We start from the raw sequence: 19,792 nt of genomic DNA, 5'->3' as shown, positions 1-19,792 counted from the left end.
TGGCTCATTTCCACTGAACTCATCCAACCTGTTAAATCAAGAAATCACTGAAATAGAACCTGTTTGACAAAATGAAGGCAGCCAAAAGATCTAAAAAAAATTGCAACATAATTACAAAGAAATTCAACAACAGATGAGAAATAAAGTACAACCCCAATTCCAATGAAGTTGGGACATTGTGTTATTGTTTGCTGATTTGTAAATCATGTTCAACCTATATTTAATTGAATACAATACAAAGACAAGATATTTAATGTTCAAACTGATAAATTTATTGTTTTTAGCAAATAATCATTCACTTAGAATTTTATGGCTGCAACACGTTAAAAAAAAGCTGGGACAGGTGGCAAAAAAGACTGAGAAAGTTGAGGAATGCTCATCAAACACCTGTTTGGAACATCTCACAGGGGAACAGGCTAATTGGGAACAGGTGGGTGCCATGAGTGGGTATAAAAGGAGCTTCCCTGAATTGCTCAGTCATTCACAAGCAAAGATGGGGTGAGGTTAACCTCTTTCTGAACAAGTGCGTGAGAAAATAGTCGAACAGTTCAAGGACAATGTTCCTCAATGTACAATTGCAAGGAATTTAGGGATTTCATCATCTACGGTACAAAATATCATCAAAAGGTTCAGAGAATCTGGAGAAATCACTGCATGTAAGCGGCAAGGCCGAAAACCAACATTGAATGCCCGTGACCTTCAACCCGTCAGGCGGCACTGCATCAAAAACAGACATCAATGTGTAAAGGATATCAACACATGGGCTCGGGGACACTTTAGAAAACCAATGTCAGTGAATACAGTTCGGCACTACATCCGTAAATGCAACTTGAAACTCTACTATGCATTTATCAACAACACCCAGAAACGCCGCCGGCTTCTCTGGGCCCGAGCTCATCTAAGATGGACTGATGCAAAATGGAAAACTGTTCTGTGGTCCGACGAGTCCACATTTCAAATTGTTTTGGGAAATTGGACGTCGTGTCCTCCGGGCCAAAGAGGAAAAGAACCATCCGGACTGTTATGGATGCAAAGTTCAATAGCCAGCATCTGTGATGGTATGGGGCTGTGTTAGTGCCAATGGCATGGGTAACTTACACATCTGTGAAGGCACCATTAATGCTGAGTGGTACATACAGGTTTTGGAGAAAAATATGCTGCCATCAGAGCAACGTCTTTTTCATGGACGCCCCTGCTTATTTCAGTAAGACAAAGCCCCTGGTAAAATAAAGATTTTTTTTCATACCGTTTCGTGCTGGCCAACAGGAAAGAGTTGTTTATTTGTTGGCTGTATATCCAATGTCTTGTTGGTCACACTGTAGAATAATTTATTTCTTGTGTTTAGTGAATCATCCTGAAAAATGAACTTACCCCAAAAGCTGTTCGGCTTCCCAGTGACGAGGACTGGCTAAGTATGGCTAAAGGTTTAGCCACATAAACATACTGTACATGATGTTGTGGCTAACTACACACAAGTGTGGCCAGGAGATTTTTATATGGTTTAGCCACATTGACAAGTTGGTTCCATGTCCCAGTGCCAACTCTGCCTTGAATTTAGATATGACCTGCAACAGACAGTCAAGGGTCGTATCAAATGCCTCTGCGAGATTTTCCTTCATCACCTCAAAAATATTGCTCAACTCTGCCTCACTCTCTACCTCACTGATGATAAAAAAAAAATAAAAAAATAATAAGAATTGGTGAACGGTCCACTGGTTTCTTTAAGGCTTCCATCCATCCATTCTCTGAGCCGCTTATCCTCACAAGGGTCGCGTAAAAACATGGAAACGGAATACTGTCTGTCTCTTGTTGTGATTAAATTTCTTGATCAATTTTTGCAGCATTACAAAGGGTTCACATATTTTTTCTTGCATCTATATACATATACATATACATCTATATACTGTGTCATGAGTTGCACGTTTTCAGTTTAACTAACTAAATTACGCTTTACATGATATTCAACATTTATTGAAATGCACCTGTAACTTTGCTGTTGAAACCCTATATTAAACTCAAAGAAGCATACTGTTTGAGGGTTGTCAGGCATAACAGATTTATTATTATTATTATTTGTTTGTGTTTGTATTTCCAAAATGTACAAAAGTCAAGTTGAGTCACTTAAGTTGAAGTTAGTAAATGTGTTTCATACAGTTGAATGCATCCAACAAAATGGTTTCAGCAAATATAGTTTTAATATGGATCTCTGGGAAAAACACACCCTCAGTCATAATGTCCTTGGCGGTAGGTTTTGGGAGCAGATCTTACTGGATCATTGTGTTCTCTGTACTCTTCTCCAATTCTTGCAAATCCTCCCTAACTTGCATGCACACAGTCAATCAAACATAAACAAAAAATTATAACTGGAATATGACACATGCACCACTCTGGGTACAAGACACACTAGTCACTAGGGCAGACATGCTGGCACACACACATCCACATTGGCATCCCTCCATGTTTTAGATTTTATTTGTCTTTTTTTTCCCAGGAATTTGATTTTTGGACCCTGCAGTGAAAACACACTGTTTTCCATTGATTTGTACATTAAGTTCACCATTCTGTACACATTGCTATGCGCAATAACTACTGGGTGCCAGTCTAGATCAATCCAAAGATTATTTATTTGAGAGGTGCATGACAAAAAAGCAAAATCTAAATAGCTACAAAAATGGAAGCTTTGTTTTGTGGTAAATTTGTTCTATGTGCTTTTAAGTATGATAATTTATGGGTATTCAAAGATAATTTGGGAGGTTTTATCAGTCTGAATCAGACTTTACATAGGCTCTCGTTCAGGGTGTTGTAATCCTTTGTAACCGGTTCTTACTTGTCTCATTCTGTGAACGACAAGGAAGAGATTAGCACACATCTTTTGGGTGGAGGATATCGTTCTAATAAATATAATTTGATAAACGCACATGGAGGTTTTAAAAACAAAAGCAGAAGTCAATTTAGGATTGCACAGATGCTTGTGCACATTCTGGTGCTTAAACACTTGCTGTAAGCAATTTGATTAGTAGTTATATTTTGGAGCAACAAAAATGTGATACCTCTAACACAGTGAGTCAATAAGCATTGTAGACTGTAAAGATATGAATATGGATGCAGCTCATGCTTTCACATTTGATCGTGCAATAACACAAATGTCCTGTACACGCTATTTTTTAGATTGCACGTGTCAGTTTAAAGGTTAAAGATAAATTACCACAGTTGAAGCTTGTGGGGAGTATTGATTTTCACCGAAAACTCACAAAGTGTATTCGTGCACATACTGTCAGTGCAGTCCGGTCGAAAATTGCACTCTGTTGGAGCAGGAGAAAGAAGTGCAGAGAGATAATTACTACCATCTGTGGTAAAGCTGAAGTCAGCCAGAAAGACTGTCCTACTTGGCAGGCTTTAGGTTTATGCAACAGGAATTTGGGGGGTAAAAAACAGGATGGGACTGCGATGACTCTTCTCAGTAACGGAAAACTATACGGACCGTACTATCTGTTGCGTCCCAAGGTTACCCCTAACACCCTCTGAAATAAGCTGCTTACTTGGCACTTTGCGATGATACTGAACTTTAATGAATGTTATGTCATGACAATGTTACAAAACCTTTGCAGCAGCAACCACTTGACTCTTATACAGAACAATTTTATTCAGTGACACAAAGAAAGTATGTAGTATTCTCACTATCATAGACTCTGCTTCAGAGAAAATGTTTGTGGCTACAGATAAAAGGGTGGTTTTACCAAATAAATTTCTTAGCACATACAGCGACTCGGAAAAAAGTAAAAATTACCTCATGGTTTTCCATTCTGCACAGTCAAAACAAGCCCTGAACCTACCCAATTTGTATTTATTTAAATATATAATTTGTAATATTCAAGATCATCAAAGCACAATACAACAGAAATAAATATTAGTCCAAACTAAGAATTGCAGGTATATTACTTTAGATTTTTTGTTTATTCAGATCTGCTTTTTTATTTTCATTCCTGTTGAAAGTGACCTTTTTTTATTGTATTGATAGCATTTAGAAAATGTAAGCTAATAAAGTGCAAAAAGCATGTCGAGCTTTTCCCTTTGAGTTATAATAACGGAAACTTGGTAACCATAAAAACCATAAAACTAAAATGGCATTTTCATGGAGTAAAACATTTCCCCAGTGTCAACTAGCATTGCAGTAGAAGTGCAAACAAAGTGCACATATAAGTGATTAATTGATTATTATTTCCATAAATTCTGCAGTCAAGTGAGGAGGCCTAATAAACATAATACATTTTTGTTTGCCTTTTTTAGAACAAATAATCTATTATGTAATTAGTACACTGCCCTTTCTATATTCTTAAAGGGGATTACAAAACCAAGTATTTAGCCAAATTAATTAGAGCAGTCAGCAGAGAGTTTCCAGTCTGTGTGTGTTTGTGTGCTGGTTTTCAGTCATCGAGAGACTGTGACCCATTTGCAGGATGCGGTGGACTCCAAACTCACGTAGGCTATTATACTTTCAGATCTTATTCTGTCTTTCCACACTCATAAATGTTAAGTATGTGTAAAACTATTAAACATTTACAGAAGCGTGTTTTCCTGATGTGCCAGTCTACAGCCTCGAGTTAGTCATAATATACTGCTGAACAGGTTGGAAATGTGAGTAGGACTAAATGGAACAGTCCTTAAATGGTTCAGGTCCTACCTGGAGGAAAGGAGTTATTTTGTAACCCTTGGAAGTGTTCAATCTTATCGAATGGCAATGACCTATGGGGTCTCTCAAGAGTCAGTTCTTGGACCCCTTCTGTTCAGCCTCTATATGCTACCCTTGGGTCAAATGCTTCAGAACTCTCCAGATGACTATAGTCCAATTGAAGTGTCGTGCCATTGTCGAAAAGAGATGAACGGATAAATGGATGAACTTTTCTTCAATGAAACCACAACAAAACTCAGATAATCTTTTTTGTCAAGAAAGAAAAGAGGATTGTTGTTCGTAAATACCTGCAGTGACTCTCTTTAAAAACCAAAGACCAAGTCCGAAACCTTGGTGTACTGATAAATTCCGACCTGACTTTCAACAGTCATATCAAATCAATTACTAAAACTGCCTTCTACCATCTGAAGAACATATCCAGAGTGAAGGCTTACATGTGCCAAGCAGACCAGGAGAAGCTCATCCATGCTTTTTCAAGTAGACTTGACTGTTGTAATGGTCTTCTGACTGGACTCCCCCAAAAGAGCATTAAACAGCTGCAGCTCATTCAGAATACTGCAGCTCGGGTTCTGACCAGAACAAAGAACAACTCCAATTCTGAAGTCTTTACTCTGGCTCCCAGTCAGCTTTAAAAGAGATTTTAAAGTTCTTCTACTGGTCTATAAACTCTCTCTTTGTTTTATTTTTTTATAAGCTGTTTTTTTTCTTTGTTAATCATGTGAAGCCAGTTCTGAGGACCGGGGTTCAATCCCCGGCCCCGCCTGTGTGGAGTTTGCATGTTGTCCCCGTGCCTGCGTGGGTTTTCTCCGGGCACTCTGGTTTCCTCCCACATCCCAAAAACATGCATGGTAGGTTGATTGAAGACTCTAATTTGTCCGTAGGTGTGAATGTGAGTGCGAATGGTTGTTTGTTTATATGTGCCCTGCGATTGGCTGGCAAACAGTTCAGGGTTCACAAACTTGATGAAATGTAACTTTCAGGAAAAGGGAGTCCTGTTACATTTGCGTCCTGTTTGATACAGTCATATACGTATTTGACCTGGTGAACTCTGCTTCTGCTTTAACATACATTAACCGGTCACAAGATTATGACCACTTACACAATTTAAGGAGTTGTGAAAAGAGTTCACCATCCATCAATCCATTTTCTGAGCCGCTTCTCCTCACAAGGGTCGCGGGAGTGCTGGAGCCTATCCCAGCTATCATCGGGCTGGAGGTGGGGTACACCCTGAACTGGTTGCCAGCCAATCGCAGGGCACATACAAACAAACAACCATTCTCACTCACATTCACGCCTACGGGCAATTTAGAGTTGCCAATTAACCTACCATGCATGTTTTTGGGATGTGGGAGGAAACCGGAGTGCCCGGAGAAAACCCATGCAGGCGAAGAACGGAGAACATGCAAACTCCACACAGACCGGGCCGGGGATTGAACCCCGGTCCCCAGAACTGTGAGGTAGACACTCTAACCAGTCATCCACCGTGCCGCCGAAAAGAGTTCAATGGGAGAAAAAAATAATAATAATGTCTACCTTTACAAAGGTAAAAGAACATTTAAATTGATATTGAAGAGGTTGTAATTGAACAATCTTTATTAATGTAAGTGTTGTATGCACCGGTGAAGAGCAGCACTGCATCACACTGATCGCCGTTTCTAAAAGTTTGGCTTGTTGAGCTCCACCAGACAGTCATCAGACATTTTAGAAACAGTTCTCTGCAGAGGTGGGAGTTGTCACTTTGTGTTGTTGCAAGTCGTCTCAAGTCTTAACCTTCAAGTTTCAACTTACTATGGGGGAAAAAAAGCAAGTCAAGTTCCCACAAAATTTCAAACAAGTCCAGTCAGGTCTTTTTTTTTTTTTTGGTTAGGCGAGTCGTAAATAGTCTTGCTTAGTCACAAAATATATTGGAGTGATAAAATTTTTTCAGTGATCACATCACAAAAGAAGTATATCCACACGTTTTAAGGTTAAATGAACAACCACTAAGAATATGAAATAAAATTTACAGCAGAACCTCGGCTTACAAACCTAATTGGTTCCGTGACCCCGTTTGTAACCCGAAACGTTCTGAACCCGAGGTAATGTTATCCATTGGAATGAATGGAAATGCAATGAATCCGTTCCAGCCCCAAAATTAAATTATACTTACTTTTTTTATCAGTGTGTGGGTAAAAATATAGTGCAATATAGAAATGAGTGAAAACACACTATTATAAAGAAATAAAACACTAAATAAATACAACAGTTTATTGCTCATTGACTAATTGAAAGAGAAGGAGGATTATAGGTACTCATTGGAGAAAAGCCTTCTTTCATTATAACACAGGGACATTCTGATTCAGTTGTTTCTTTTCTAATTTATTGGTTAATTATGGCACAACAAACTCATCCAGGGAAACTTCTTTTTCTGTTCAGAAAAAAAATCTGAACATGGGACATCACACTGTCATTTTTGCCAGTCTAATAAAACCTCCTACATAGATACAGTGCCTAACATAGTTGCGTTAAGTGACGCAATGACGGTTGCACAACGCGCAGATCTTTCTGCTTATCTTTAGCTGTTTCCATTTCCATCTTGTGTGCCATTCAGACTGTTTAGCCCTTTGTTTACTTTTTTAGAAAAAGTTCCAATGGAAAGACGGAAAAGACGGAGACGGAAAAGACGATGGCGCACCTCTTTCCGCTTTAATAATGTGACAGATGCTGGTCGCATTTGATTAGCTGAATGTAAATATAGGTGTTTTGGAAATGTGGGAGGAAACCAGAGAAAACCCACTCAAATGCGGACACATGCACACCTTTCAAAAGAGAGCCTGAGATTATAAACCAGGACCTCTCAACTGTGAGCCAGAGGTGCTACCCACTACTGTACAATGCTGTCCCCACCAAGGCCAGTCCTAATATGGCACTAGATTGTACAACTTTATGATAAACCCACTCCCTGTACATACTGTATGTGATTTGATTTATGATAGACACAGAATAAATACATACATCATTTCACAGAGTTATTAAAGGAAAACTTGGAACAATAAATGTCTCACAGTGTTAATAAAAGTGCAAGGGGGGATCTCTTGTCATCATACTGATCTGTAACAAGCAAATTGTTGCGTTTTCTTAATTCTCTCACAAAGACATCATAGTCAAATCAAATCATCTGAAGTCCCAGAACTTTGAGAATGTTTTTTTTTTTTTTTTTTACCAACAAAACTACTTTAATATGTCAACCTGATTAAAATGGTCAATGCATTAATATAATCATGGTAACAAAACTCACTGACTGAACATTTAATAAACATTTGATTCATTTATTGCCCCATTTTAAATCCTGTTAAGGTTTGCCTACAGGACAGATGATGGGATAAATGATCTTGAATATGTTGCGGTCTGCTTTAGACGCCAGTTACAAGCACTTTCATGCAATGACGCAACATCACTTTTTTTTTCGTTTATGTAACTCGTGGAAATGGGGTGTCAGATTTCTCCTAGTCTTGGAAGAATGAGAGGTCTGTGTCCGTGTGAAAATGGGTTTTTGATGTCAGTTTGCCGTACCATGATAAACCAGAATGACCTGTAAGAAATAATCAAAACGATGCAATAAGAATGTATTTGGAAGAATAAGATTACATAATATTCCCATTTTAAAAAGTGAGAGCTCTGTTCCGTTTTTAAAATAAAACATTCCAGCGATGAAACAATGAAGTAAACCTACTCCTTTTATAGGTGAAAAGCATTCTGTTCTTTGCCCTATTCAAAGATGGAAAAATACGTGTTGGTTAGTGAATTATTTATTGGCTGCTTTGTTCTGGAGGAATTGCTCCTTATACTGACACCACGTGATCAAAAGGAAGAACTACAGATTAGTATGTTATATGGGTGATTACTGTAGCTCCATTACACAACAGCTAATAGGACTTCAGGACAATGTCTTTTTGTGTGAGTGTCTTCCTCCCCATCCTAAAACAACAAAATGTGTCACTTGTCAGGCGTAACTTGAGTTGTTATTCCTCTCATCCCAAACTCTTAACGGTGCCAAACTTTTAGACTTGTGCAAGAAGATTAGAAAACTGATGCAGCAATGATGTCACAGCATTGCCAGGGATTTAACAAGCATTCAATCAGACTTCTGTCATGGCCCACCAGTACACTTGGAACATTATTGCAAGCGAATTGCCATGATGTGCTGTTAGGTATTAACCAGGGTTTTAGACTTAAACTTATTTTTCTCTTTGCAGTGTGTCAGTATTGTGACAGTAACAGTACCCAGATATGCATTTGCATGCAATCTCTAGTGACAATGATCAAACACTGACCTCTAGAGTCGTCTTGTGAAAAGCATTGAAATGTTTTTTGTTGTTGTTTGTTTTTTATAAATGAAAACCACTGAGGAGGTAACGATAACGTGCGATGACAAAGGCTACGTGACATATGACAAGGATGACTGTAAAGTAGAATGCAAGCAGGAAGTTTGCTGGAGTTAAAGAATTCCACTTGGGTGTGTGGAATCATGCACACAGGCCAAGATGCTTATTCCAGTAGAACCAGGTACAACAAAAGCCTGAGTTAAATTCCTTCGTCTGTCATACAGTATATAGTTTCCTGTTACAGAATATTTTCCCAGGATGTGGTAAAGTATTTATGTTTGGATTTATGTATGCTCTTACACTGAAAGGGTCTGAGGTGTAAGAGTGCGCATTAACTGTACTGAGGCAGTTGATTGGAGCCCATTGTTCTGCCACCTGGTTCACTTTTTTCAAGTGTTTTGTATTTTTTATTCACGTGAGTCAAAGGTAAAATTAAAACTTTGTAATACATGTATATATTTAAATATTAATATATAGTTTATTGTTTGTAATGCATCTCACTGTTCCTTCAAACTATGCTTGCTTTTGTTTGTTTGAATGACTTTGGAATCTTATTAAAGGATTATTTTACTTATTCTACTAAAGGTGATGTTTACTGACTCTTTCAGTGCTGAGCCACTGCAACCACCACAATGATTTTATACATATTCCTTATCATGCTCTGTGGAACTTGCCTGGCACGTCCTCACTTTTCTCAAAGTGAATGTTAAAATATTTTTAAAAAATATTTGTAATTTATTTTAAAAATATTTATTAATGTTAGTGAACGGTCACTGATGGTGTAGCGGTACACTCGCCTTACTTTGGTGTGGGCAGCGTGGGTTCAGTTCCCACTCAGTGACGGTGTGACTATGAGTGCGAATGGTTTTCCATGTCTATATGTGCCCTGCGACTGACTGGCGACCAGTTCAGGGTGTAGTCCGCCTTTTGCCTGTTGTCAGCTGGGATAGACTCCAGCACCCTGCGACCCTAACCAGGATAAGCGGTGTTGAAAATGAATTGATGGATGTTAATGAATTTGTGTCAAGACACAACAATAGTTTAACGCCTCGATTGTGTAACTCACCCTGCAGCTGTCCAGGACCACTACTCATTTTCCCCTACTTGGAAGTGGTGGTGGGAACACATTCGTAACAGAAGGAATAGGCAGAATAACAGCATTTCGGGTTTGGGACACGTTCAACGCTTTCATCGTTGGGTAGGTCTCTTCTCCTTCAATTGACTAAAAATTTGCGCTTCAGTTTTATCTGTACGATAACATCCCCAATTGTGTTTAAATGTGTTTCTATTTATGTATTTGTATTTTGTTCCAGAATTCAGCTGCGCTATGAATACGTGTGGACCAATGTGATGAGCAAAACATCTTCGTGACCAGCAAAGGCAGCCTTTTGATTTGTTGCCAGCCAGGACAGGTGATGATTATCAAAACACAGTATTAAATTAATCTAAACAACTCCATATTAACTTTTGATGTATTTTTGCAGACTTCCTTTAACTTTTATCCAATCTTTCCAGATGCCGAGCTCCGACTCCTCAGTGGCCGCTTCAACGGAAATGGGATTACTGCAATGGGATCTCATCGGGGAGTGACAAACCTGCAGATAAATGCCACTAACCTAAGCAAGTATGCCAGCTTGACTTAAGTAATGATGAATAAAATGTATACTTGTCTATCAGGCATTAAATATAATCATGCTTTTAAAACTTGACCTCATGTTTAATTACGTAATCACTGCATAAATTCACTTTTATTTATAGTTTACCAAATATGCTGGTACAAATAATGTTTACATCATAATGTTATAAAACAATCAGTAAATATGAGTTATGATAGCTGTTAAGGTTAACACTATGATACGCCTGACAAAGACAGAAAAGAAGACATGACATTAGAGCTCTTCTTTGGTGGTTTTCCAGGCCTGGTAGCTGAGATGACTGCTACCTCCATAGCACACGGTAGTCAGGATGGCAAAACACTGAAAAAGTGGTAAAAATGAAGAAAATATATTGAGAAAACAATACAATGTTCCTGTTAATAATACTAGTTCTATGCAGACAACTTTGTGGGGAGCAGTTTGGAAAATGCCCTTTCCTTCCACATGACTCAGCCTCAGTGCATTAAGCCAGGTCTGCAAAATATCCTTCCTATATTTTGTTGTTCTGTAGTTACACTTTTGGTAGCCCACAACTTTTGTCCAGATACAGTATTTCTCAATGGTTAAAACACAAAACCCTATTGTCTGAACCATTTTATTCTCGCTCATCTAAACAAACAAACAAAATCATAACCTGCACAGTAAATTTCCCAATAGTTTTCTAGACCAAGTTGTTGATGCAAAATCTTTTATTACCAGTTGCTCTTGATTTTCTGTATATAGCATCTATGCATTGTGTGTGATACATATTTGGACATATCACCATCATTTCTCTACATCGTTATATTATTATGCCAATGGTTCTCAACCTTTTTACACCATTGACCACCATAAAAAAACATAACCTAGTTCTGCATTACCACTATATTGTACCACATTAAAATACAGTAACTTAGAGAGCCTGAGTGTTCATCGAACATGACATCATGTTGGTATCGTCTATTTTTAAGTATCTACATCTACGCATTTAATTTCAGTTCAATGATGTATCCAGATGCCTTAAAACCTGCATAATTCTGTGAATTGCTAAACCAATGAAACTTGACTAAATTAAAATTGTTTGTTTTTGATAAGAGCCTTGAGAATGAGAAGATGTCCTTGAAAAACAAACACATGTCTAGGCATGCTTTTTGATAAGAACCTCGGAAACTCCCTCATGAAATGTAGAACTGACATGTTTATGCTTTAGATATATTAATGTTCATCACCTAATGCTTTACACTTGGACATGTTTTTTGGTAAGAGCCTTGAAAATGAGAACATGTCTGGCCTTGTTCAGTGATGTTTTTTGAGACTGATGGCCCGCTCAACGTTTCAGAGAAAACACATGGCTTGGCTAAATACTCATTTTTTTCAGATCTAACATCTCAGAGACCCGATGTCACCTGCTAAAGCCACGTGAGTACTTCATTCTCTACAGGTGTGGGGTTGTGACCTCTGGACACTACCCTCAAACATCTCGGACACCCCATGTCACGTGCACAAGTCATGTGATGACCTCATTCTTTGCAGCTGATGTGACGTCATTTTGTGTTCATCGGATGTGACGTCATTGCGCATGTGCGCTGGCAGCGTGCCAAGTGATGATGTCATTGGACACATGTGCTGGCAGTGTGACAAGTGATGACGTCATAGGCAATCCATCATTTTGTCATTATCCCTATATTAATACTTTTTCTTGTCACTTAAGCCAATGGAAACGTTATTCTCAGGTATAGACAATCAATGTTGCTGTAGCTTTGCTAAAACAACAAATCCAACGGTGGCTTAGGCTTTTTCACAACAGTCTTTGTGAATATTTACAGTATACAATTCTCATTCACACAACATATCGACTCCACTTACAAAAACCACTGTGGAGACCCCAAGGCAACATAGAAAAAAAAAAAGTTAAACAAAAAGTTTTTTTTTTCCAGACTTTTTTTTTTTCCTCCAAAGGTCACTGATTTAATGTATTTTTACTTTCAACATTTTATTCTAATAGAACTTCTTCAAAATCAAACAGAAAACTGCCCTGCATTGATTACACTGTGGAACCAATTTTTTGTTCAGTTAGGTCTGACAGCTGTTTGTAACAATTTTTTTGTGTGCGATATCCAAAACTGATCTCAGTTTTTCTCTATCTTGTCAAGTTTTTGAACAAAGTGAGAACAAAGTGGAACAAAGGAAATACAGTCTATACATACTCTATATAAATAAAACACTAAGATGGAAATGCTTTGAAAACTAAAATAAAAAGAAATAAATAAAAAACGCATAAAACAAAATAGAACTTACAACGGTATGCCCATGGTTACAAGGTTAAGAGAAAAGCCAGCACTAATTATCTTAATTCCTACTATGTTAGCTTTCTGTTTCCAGATATTTATAGTACTGACTTATTGGCAGCTGCACACACCTCTCACAGCACTGTCTCAATTGTGACTGCACAAACAAGTTGCTACGTAGCTGTTGATGAGTCCAATCATAATCAGCTGGCAAGTCTTACCACAGCTAATCAGTGGAATTTTGCTTATCTGGAGGGTAAGATGTGGAGAAAAGACTTGACGTGCTCGAAAAAAAACTGACTGCAATTTTGGAATCAGCATACCAATTTTAGTTTTAATCAGCATGAAAAGCTAACAACAACAATTTTTTTTTTTCAAATTGTTCCCCAGCGAAATTATCAAACCAACCAAATAGTTAACTAACCACAAACACATCTATCTGAGCTGTACAGTAGCTCAATGATCACAGTGTTTTTTTTCTGATCCCTTAGGACCCCCTCCACTACTCCTTTAAGTCACGGCCCTTGGGTAAACGATATTAAAACACTGCTCGCCCTGATTAATATTAACAAGAATTCCTTTATTCTCACTGCAATAACTGCTTTGAATAGCAGCAAATGAATGCAGCGATCCAATCCATCTACTGTCCATCCACTTTGAGAAAACCTTTGTTGAAAGATTGCCTTTGTCTCTTCAGACTTTATTGCTATGTATAGTATGTAGACTATGGTGTATAGCGTGGTCATTCAAATGTTTATGACACAGTAGCTCTTACTGCAGATGCAGTCCAGCAGCTGTGGGTGTGTCGCCCAGCAACGCTACTCTGCAGCGAGAGGACTTCTAGCACTGCTGTCAGCAGATACAGAGCTGTGGCACTGCTGTTTAAACACAGAGACTAGAAAAGACACACATAAAAACACAGATGAAAAGCAAAACTAGTTAGGCCCTTGTCTTGAATATCAAATCAGGACCATCAATCACTGTGAAAGTATATCATTCAACATATTATTAGACTGATTGAATGCAGCTTAGTCTTAGAACAATCGTACATTTTGTTTCTCCCGAAGAATGATAAGCATAACATAAACCCAAAGTCATATTCCGAAGCTGCACAGTTTTTTGTATCATTGGCAGTCTTGGATTTCAACATAAACGTCACAGATGCTCTGTTAGTTAATTAGTTAATTGTGTTTTACCAGTGTCGTCCAGGGCACTTGGGGTGTCCTGTTTTGGACTCCAGTGAGATAGATAATAAAGAGGCAAATGGTCATGACCCAGCATGAGATGGAAACAAACATAACCCAGCAGAGAGCAGAGAGCTGAAAATATTCTGTGCCTGCTAGCAGAATCCACACCAACATCCCACAGACCTGCAGGAAATGAGAGGAGAGGATGAGACTGTTTGGTTGTCATCTTAACTTGAAGAAAATTGAACAAAATTTGGACCCAGGTGGACCCGTAACAGTCAAGTTTTAGTCCATAAGAGCCAATAATTAGATATATATTTTTTAAATGCCTTGTCAGGTGTGTCACTACATTTTATGGATAGGGGTGGTTTAGCCCCCAGGCAATGCACAAGATGTAGGGGTTAGGCGAATGTCGTGCCAGCACAAAATTTCATGAACAGCCAATCAAGACAGAAATGGCTTTTTCACGTTTTTGGACCGATTTTTAAAACAATACACTATTTGGATAAAAAGGTGAAAGTCATCATTAGATTTGTAGTGTTATTTCAGTCTCTTTTTTTAATACAGTACACGAGCACAGGAAGTATGTTTACAGCATTAACCACAAAAAAATTGACTTAGTGTTGAAGCGTATACAAAACACTATGCAAAAAAAAAAAGGTTGGCCAGGTCTGCCATTTTCAATTAACAAAACATTACTGAGAATAATTTCACTTCGAGGAGTTAACAACCTAATCAAAATCAAATTAACACCTGCAATCGCTTGCTACTTGGTGGGTGGAAGCATCAATGAATGCCTGTTTTTAAGGTTGGCAAATCGGTCTATCACTCTGTTGTGACTCAGATGCTTCGGCATAGATTCTTTTACACTTGAGAATATGTGAGTCCCGGGATGCACATGTCATGGAAAATATGAGTCCCTGAATACAGATACAGTAATCATCTACTACTATATCACAGATCTTGCTTCGCGGTCCTGCTAAATTGCAGATTTTTATTACAGATGTTACTGTATCTTTTATTCTGTTTGTACAATAATTTTGTGTTATCCATTGCTCTTGCTCTCTCTCAATATATTTTGTGTTAAGGTCTGCCAAAATAGCAAATGTTTTAGGACAAAATAGTTTCCCAAAAACATTCACCATAAACGATAGTATTGTTAGTGTTTTATTTCTTTGTTTGTTTTTTATACCACTGATATAATGATATTAGAGCACGGAGTAACAAAGAATTCTACACATTTTACAAATTCTGCCCTGGTAATCAAACATATGAGCACAACTGTGTAATGTTCTCTCATTTACGAAATAAAAGTAGCATTTCACAAGAAGAGCAAGTTATTAAAAATAGATAGTACGTCTCCAAATAACGTGCTGAACTTGAGAAAAATTTAAAGTTTGAATTTCCCTTTTTCTTCAAGATGCCAAACCTTGACACAATAGTGAAGTCTCAAACAGTTTTACATATTTTGATTTAACAATTCTTAACTGTTTAAGGTTATGTTTGTTCAAAATCTTAGTTTAGTTTCATAATGGTGTTTCACATACATATGCAATTCTAACTGAGAAGTACAAACAAAAATGACATGAACATGAACACAAAGACTGACCTATTCCTTTGGACAAGAGCCCCATGTCACCGGATGTCTGTGTCAAGTCATACTGACACTTATCCAGATAAAGCTTGGTCTTTCCCCCCTTGCAAAACCTAAGAAGGAAGTCTTCACTGTGGAGACACGCAGGATGACCAAGAAAGTCTGCAAGTTCCTTATGATTCCCACAATGCGACTGGGGGAAGGAATTGATTGTTGACAGTTGAACAATTGAACATGGTCACTTACTCCTTATTAATGGAACATGATCACCCCCCCCAGCAGTGATCAAAGACACTGCCAGTTGGATTCCTCGTTATTGTGTCCCATGTGGTGAAAGTGGACGATAAAATAACATTGAAGAAATCCCAGGTGGCACGGTGGAAGACTGGTTACCACATCTGCCTCACAGTTCTGAGGACCGGGGTTCAAATCCCAGCCCCACCTGTGTGGATTTGCATGTTCTCCCCGTGCCTGTGTGGCTTTTCTCCGGGTACTCTGGTTTCCTCCTACATCCCAAAAACATTTGTGGTAGGTTGATTGAAGACTCTAAATTGCCCGTAGGTGTGAATGTGAGCGCGAATGGTTGTTTGTTTATATGTGCCCTGCGATTGGCTGGCGACCAGTTCAGGGTGTAACCCACCTCTCGCCCGAAGATAGCCGGGATAACCTCCAGCATGCCCGAGACCCTAGTGAGGATAAGCGGATGGATGGATAGTTCATATACTGTGGTATCAATTTTAAAAACATAGTACAGAAAGCCATGTCACAGAGCCGACACAACAGATGACATTTTAATGGCGACACTTCAATAAACATGTTTAGTAGTATGAATATTATATTCACACGTAGCTACTCACCATTTGTGCTGTATTTACTAATGGTGGAACACACTTGTGGAAACACCTTTTATCACCGTGATCGTCATGCAAAGTGATCCCAGACAGCAAACCAATAGCACATCTGGCATCTTCTAGCGAGACTCTTTCGTCATGGAAGGTTCCGACAATTATCGTAAACCGTCCCACCCCTAGTTACGTACTAAAACGTTCACAATAACATCGTTTTGATTTTTAATTCCCAAACCAGTCTATGAAACTCAATGTTTGACCAGCTAGCTAAACTGTTATATTAGCATACGTCTTTGTGAGTTTTTTGATGAAGTTCGACACCATTGTTGTTGTGTCTTTAATGCGCAAGTCGCGAACCATGCACGTTGCCACCCGATTTTTGGAGACTTCATCCACAGCATAATCCTTGAATCCGAATTGTATTATTTTTGAAGCCCCTTCCATCGTTGGTCATGCAGGTGGCTACTACACACTGGCAAGTGCGCAACCATGGAGACTCTGTTGCCAGGTTGCCACTAATGACCCCCAAAACGTTTCTTCCTTTATTCCCCCAAAAAAAGGGAAAATATCTGATTTAAAATGCAGATTTCCAACTCTAAACGAAATGACTTGTCAAGTCAAGTCTCTTGGCTACTAAGTCGAAAGTCAAGCCAAGTCTTGTTTAAGTATTTGGCAAGCAAGTCGCAAGTCATAAAACTGGCAACTCGAGTCGACTCAAATCAAGTCAATTGACTCAAGTTCCCCCAGCTCTGCCTTCATGTTTAAGAACAACACCTTAACATCAGCTTCAAATCATGCATCCCAAGAGTGTGTCAAGTTTCCACTTCCAACACTGTTTTTTGAGAAAATCCGTCATGACTTGTTTTACTTAGCTGATTTGGGAAGGAAGCAAGACAATAAGCAGGCAGAGGAGGAAGAGTGCTATGTTTTTGATTAACATCCTATTTGCTCATGATTTCTTTTGGAGTTTTATTTTAGACTATTTTGGGAAAAAAAAGCCATCTCAGTTTTGGGACCTAAAAAAGTTAAATGATGAAAATATATATATATATATACTACCTCTACTACTGATTCTACTACTAATAATTATATTAATAATAATAGTAATAATAATAACAATAAATATTTTCTTTAGGACTTTGGCTTACAATGGATTTATCTTTTTGGTTGAATGAAAGTTACAACTTATGTTTGCATCCAATAATTGGCTATGTAGAGTAGATTAAGATAAATTATTATTATGTGTAGTATCTTCTTTTGTTGTTATCTATTGAAAAGCATTTACTGTAGCTCCACATTTTTCTACAAAACAACTAAATATATTAAAGACGAAGAAGATAAAACTGATAAGTTATATTATAATGCCATCCATCCATTTTCCATACCGCTTATCCTCACTAAGGTCAAGGGCATGCTGGAGCCTATCACAGGTAACTCTGGGCTATAACATAATAATGCTTTTAGTTAATTAATTTCCACAATGATTCAGAGTGTTTGATGTCCACTGTTCACATATTTATGCCACAATCAAATTAACCAAAATCGCCTTAGACCAGCTGCGCCAAAAGTTAGATGTGGTCTTAGCAGGTATGAGTTTAGACCAACTTTCTGCCACCAAATTGTCACAACACATCTCGGGCACATCTCCAAGGAGAACACCCAGCTTGATGCAGACCAGTCTGCCCAATTGGCAAACACGTGCAGTGAGCCTTGCCCTTGCAGGAAAATCAGGATCCGTTGGCATATGTGCCCCCGCCGCAGATGTGTCATCTACAAAACTAGAGCTATTGTTGTTTCTATTCCCTTCGTGCCCGTTTCTGACTTTCACTTTCTGCCCACTCTGTTCCAAAGGCATAGACCCATCAGTCTCTAGTTTAGCGAAGTGCTCCATGAATTCTACATTGCAACTAGTGGCAGGTCAAACATATGACATGCCCAAAAAATGAAGACACTAAGCACTCCTTAATTGTATAGGAATTATCCCAAATTATTTTTCAATTATTTTTAACAGTTCTCTGAATTTAGATCTTTCGTCACCTTTTAACATATTTCTTAATGATGATACACAGTCACAGAACCGCAATGAATACAAATTTAAATACAAACTTACTATTTCTGCCATAAGGAGAATGCCCTTAGCTGTCGAGGTGAATCGTTGGTCAAAGGCCAAGGTGGATGGTGAGATGCTGCACTGTGGTGGAGTGGGAGGCCTGTGGTCTAACACGATTGAGGTTCTCTCCATGATGCACTCATATAGATTGTCTTTGTCCTCTCAGCGAGACAGATGCTGTTGTAGAGGAAGTTTTGTTCCAGTGCCGGAAACCAACAAGGCCACCCCCCTTTTGAATCTGATAAATACTGTACTTGCTCATATACAGGACACACTGCATAAACGTTTGAGTGTACAGTAGTTCCCAGTTTACTTGGCATTCATCCACACATCTATTTTCCATCACTTATCCTGTTTAAGGTTTCGGGTCTGCTGTAGCCTGTCCTAGCTGTATTTGGGAAAGAAGCAGGGTTTACCCTGGACAGATCAGCAGGCAATCACAGGGCACATACAGCAAAGTCAAACATTCATCCAATTCAGTATCTTCAATTAACCTAACATGCATGTTTTTAGACTGTGGCAGGAAGCCAGAGGAGCTGAAGAAAACTCACACAAGCATAGACAGAAAATGCAAACTCCACACAGGAAGCTCTGTCCCGAGTTTCGAATCCAGAACCTTTGACTGTTAGTCAGACGGCCCGACAACTACTCCAACATGCGTCCTCCCTTGGCATTCAATTAAAAAATTGTTTGCTATATTGAACACTGCAATGACTAGAATTTGGTTAAGCGATGGATTTAAATGTATTCGAGACAACTTTTCTTGTCATCAGTATCCCAGCATTCCCTGCATTGTTTGTGTGAATGCATTTGTGTGTTTATTCCCAGGACACATTGACAGAGAAAATTTTGCTGATGACGCATGGAGCCGATAGGCAAGACAACTATGATGTATGCCTCTTAACCACAATTATTGATTGGTAGTGTGCAGTGTAAGCACTGGCGGATAGTAAATGTGTATTAAATAAGAGAAGGAACACAAATGGAGATGTTTTCTCACCAAATAGTAATAGCTGTATTACGTTCAAAATAATTGACATCATGAAAGCACTCAAAGCAGTACGAGTATGAGCGGTT

The 19,792-nt window shown here is 38.5% G+C and overlaps 1 protein-coding gene across 1 annotated transcript; it reads right to left on the bottom strand.

Annotated features, from left to right (window-relative positions):
• Positions 1–10,783: 10,783 nt before the first annotated feature.
• Positions 10,784–18,918, bottom strand: LOC133480054 (CKLF-like MARVEL transmembrane domain-containing protein 8). The gene is made up of 4 exons (XM_061777704.1): positions 18,716–18,918; positions 14,173–14,346; positions 13,752–13,871; positions 10,784–11,030 (listed from the first exon to the last, which is right to left on the bottom strand). The coding sequence occupies exons 1-4, from the start codon at positions 18,845–18,847 to the stop codon at positions 10,944–10,946; spliced, it is 513 nt and encodes a 170-aa protein (XP_061633688.1). The 5' UTR covers positions 18,848–18,918; the 3' UTR covers positions 10,784–10,943.
• Between the last annotated feature and the right edge of the window lie 874 nt (positions 18,919–19,792).

This window comes from Phyllopteryx taeniolatus, chromosome 6 (genome assembly GCF_024500385.1).
Source record: "Phyllopteryx taeniolatus isolate TA_2022b chromosome 6, UOR_Ptae_1.2, whole genome shotgun sequence".
NCBI lineage: Eukaryota > Metazoa > Chordata > Actinopteri > Syngnathiformes > Syngnathidae > Phyllopteryx > Phyllopteryx taeniolatus.
Note: the sequence above shows the minus strand (reverse complement) of the source record. Positions and strands in the feature narration are given on the sequence as shown.

Coding starts and splice junctions, on each gene's coding strand:
- LOC133480054 (XM_061777704.1), bottom strand. CDS start 18,847: ATGGAGAGAACCTCAATCGTGTTAGACCACAGGCCTCCCACTCCACCA. Junction 14,347..18,715: donor TTCTCCTTATGGCAGAAATA/GTAAGTTTGTAT, acceptor CATTTCCTGCAG/GTCTGTGGGATGTTGGTGTG. Junction 11,031..13,751: donor GCTGCTGGACTGCATCTGCA/GTAAGAGCTACT, acceptor CCACTTTTTCAG/TGTTTTGCCATCCTGACTAC.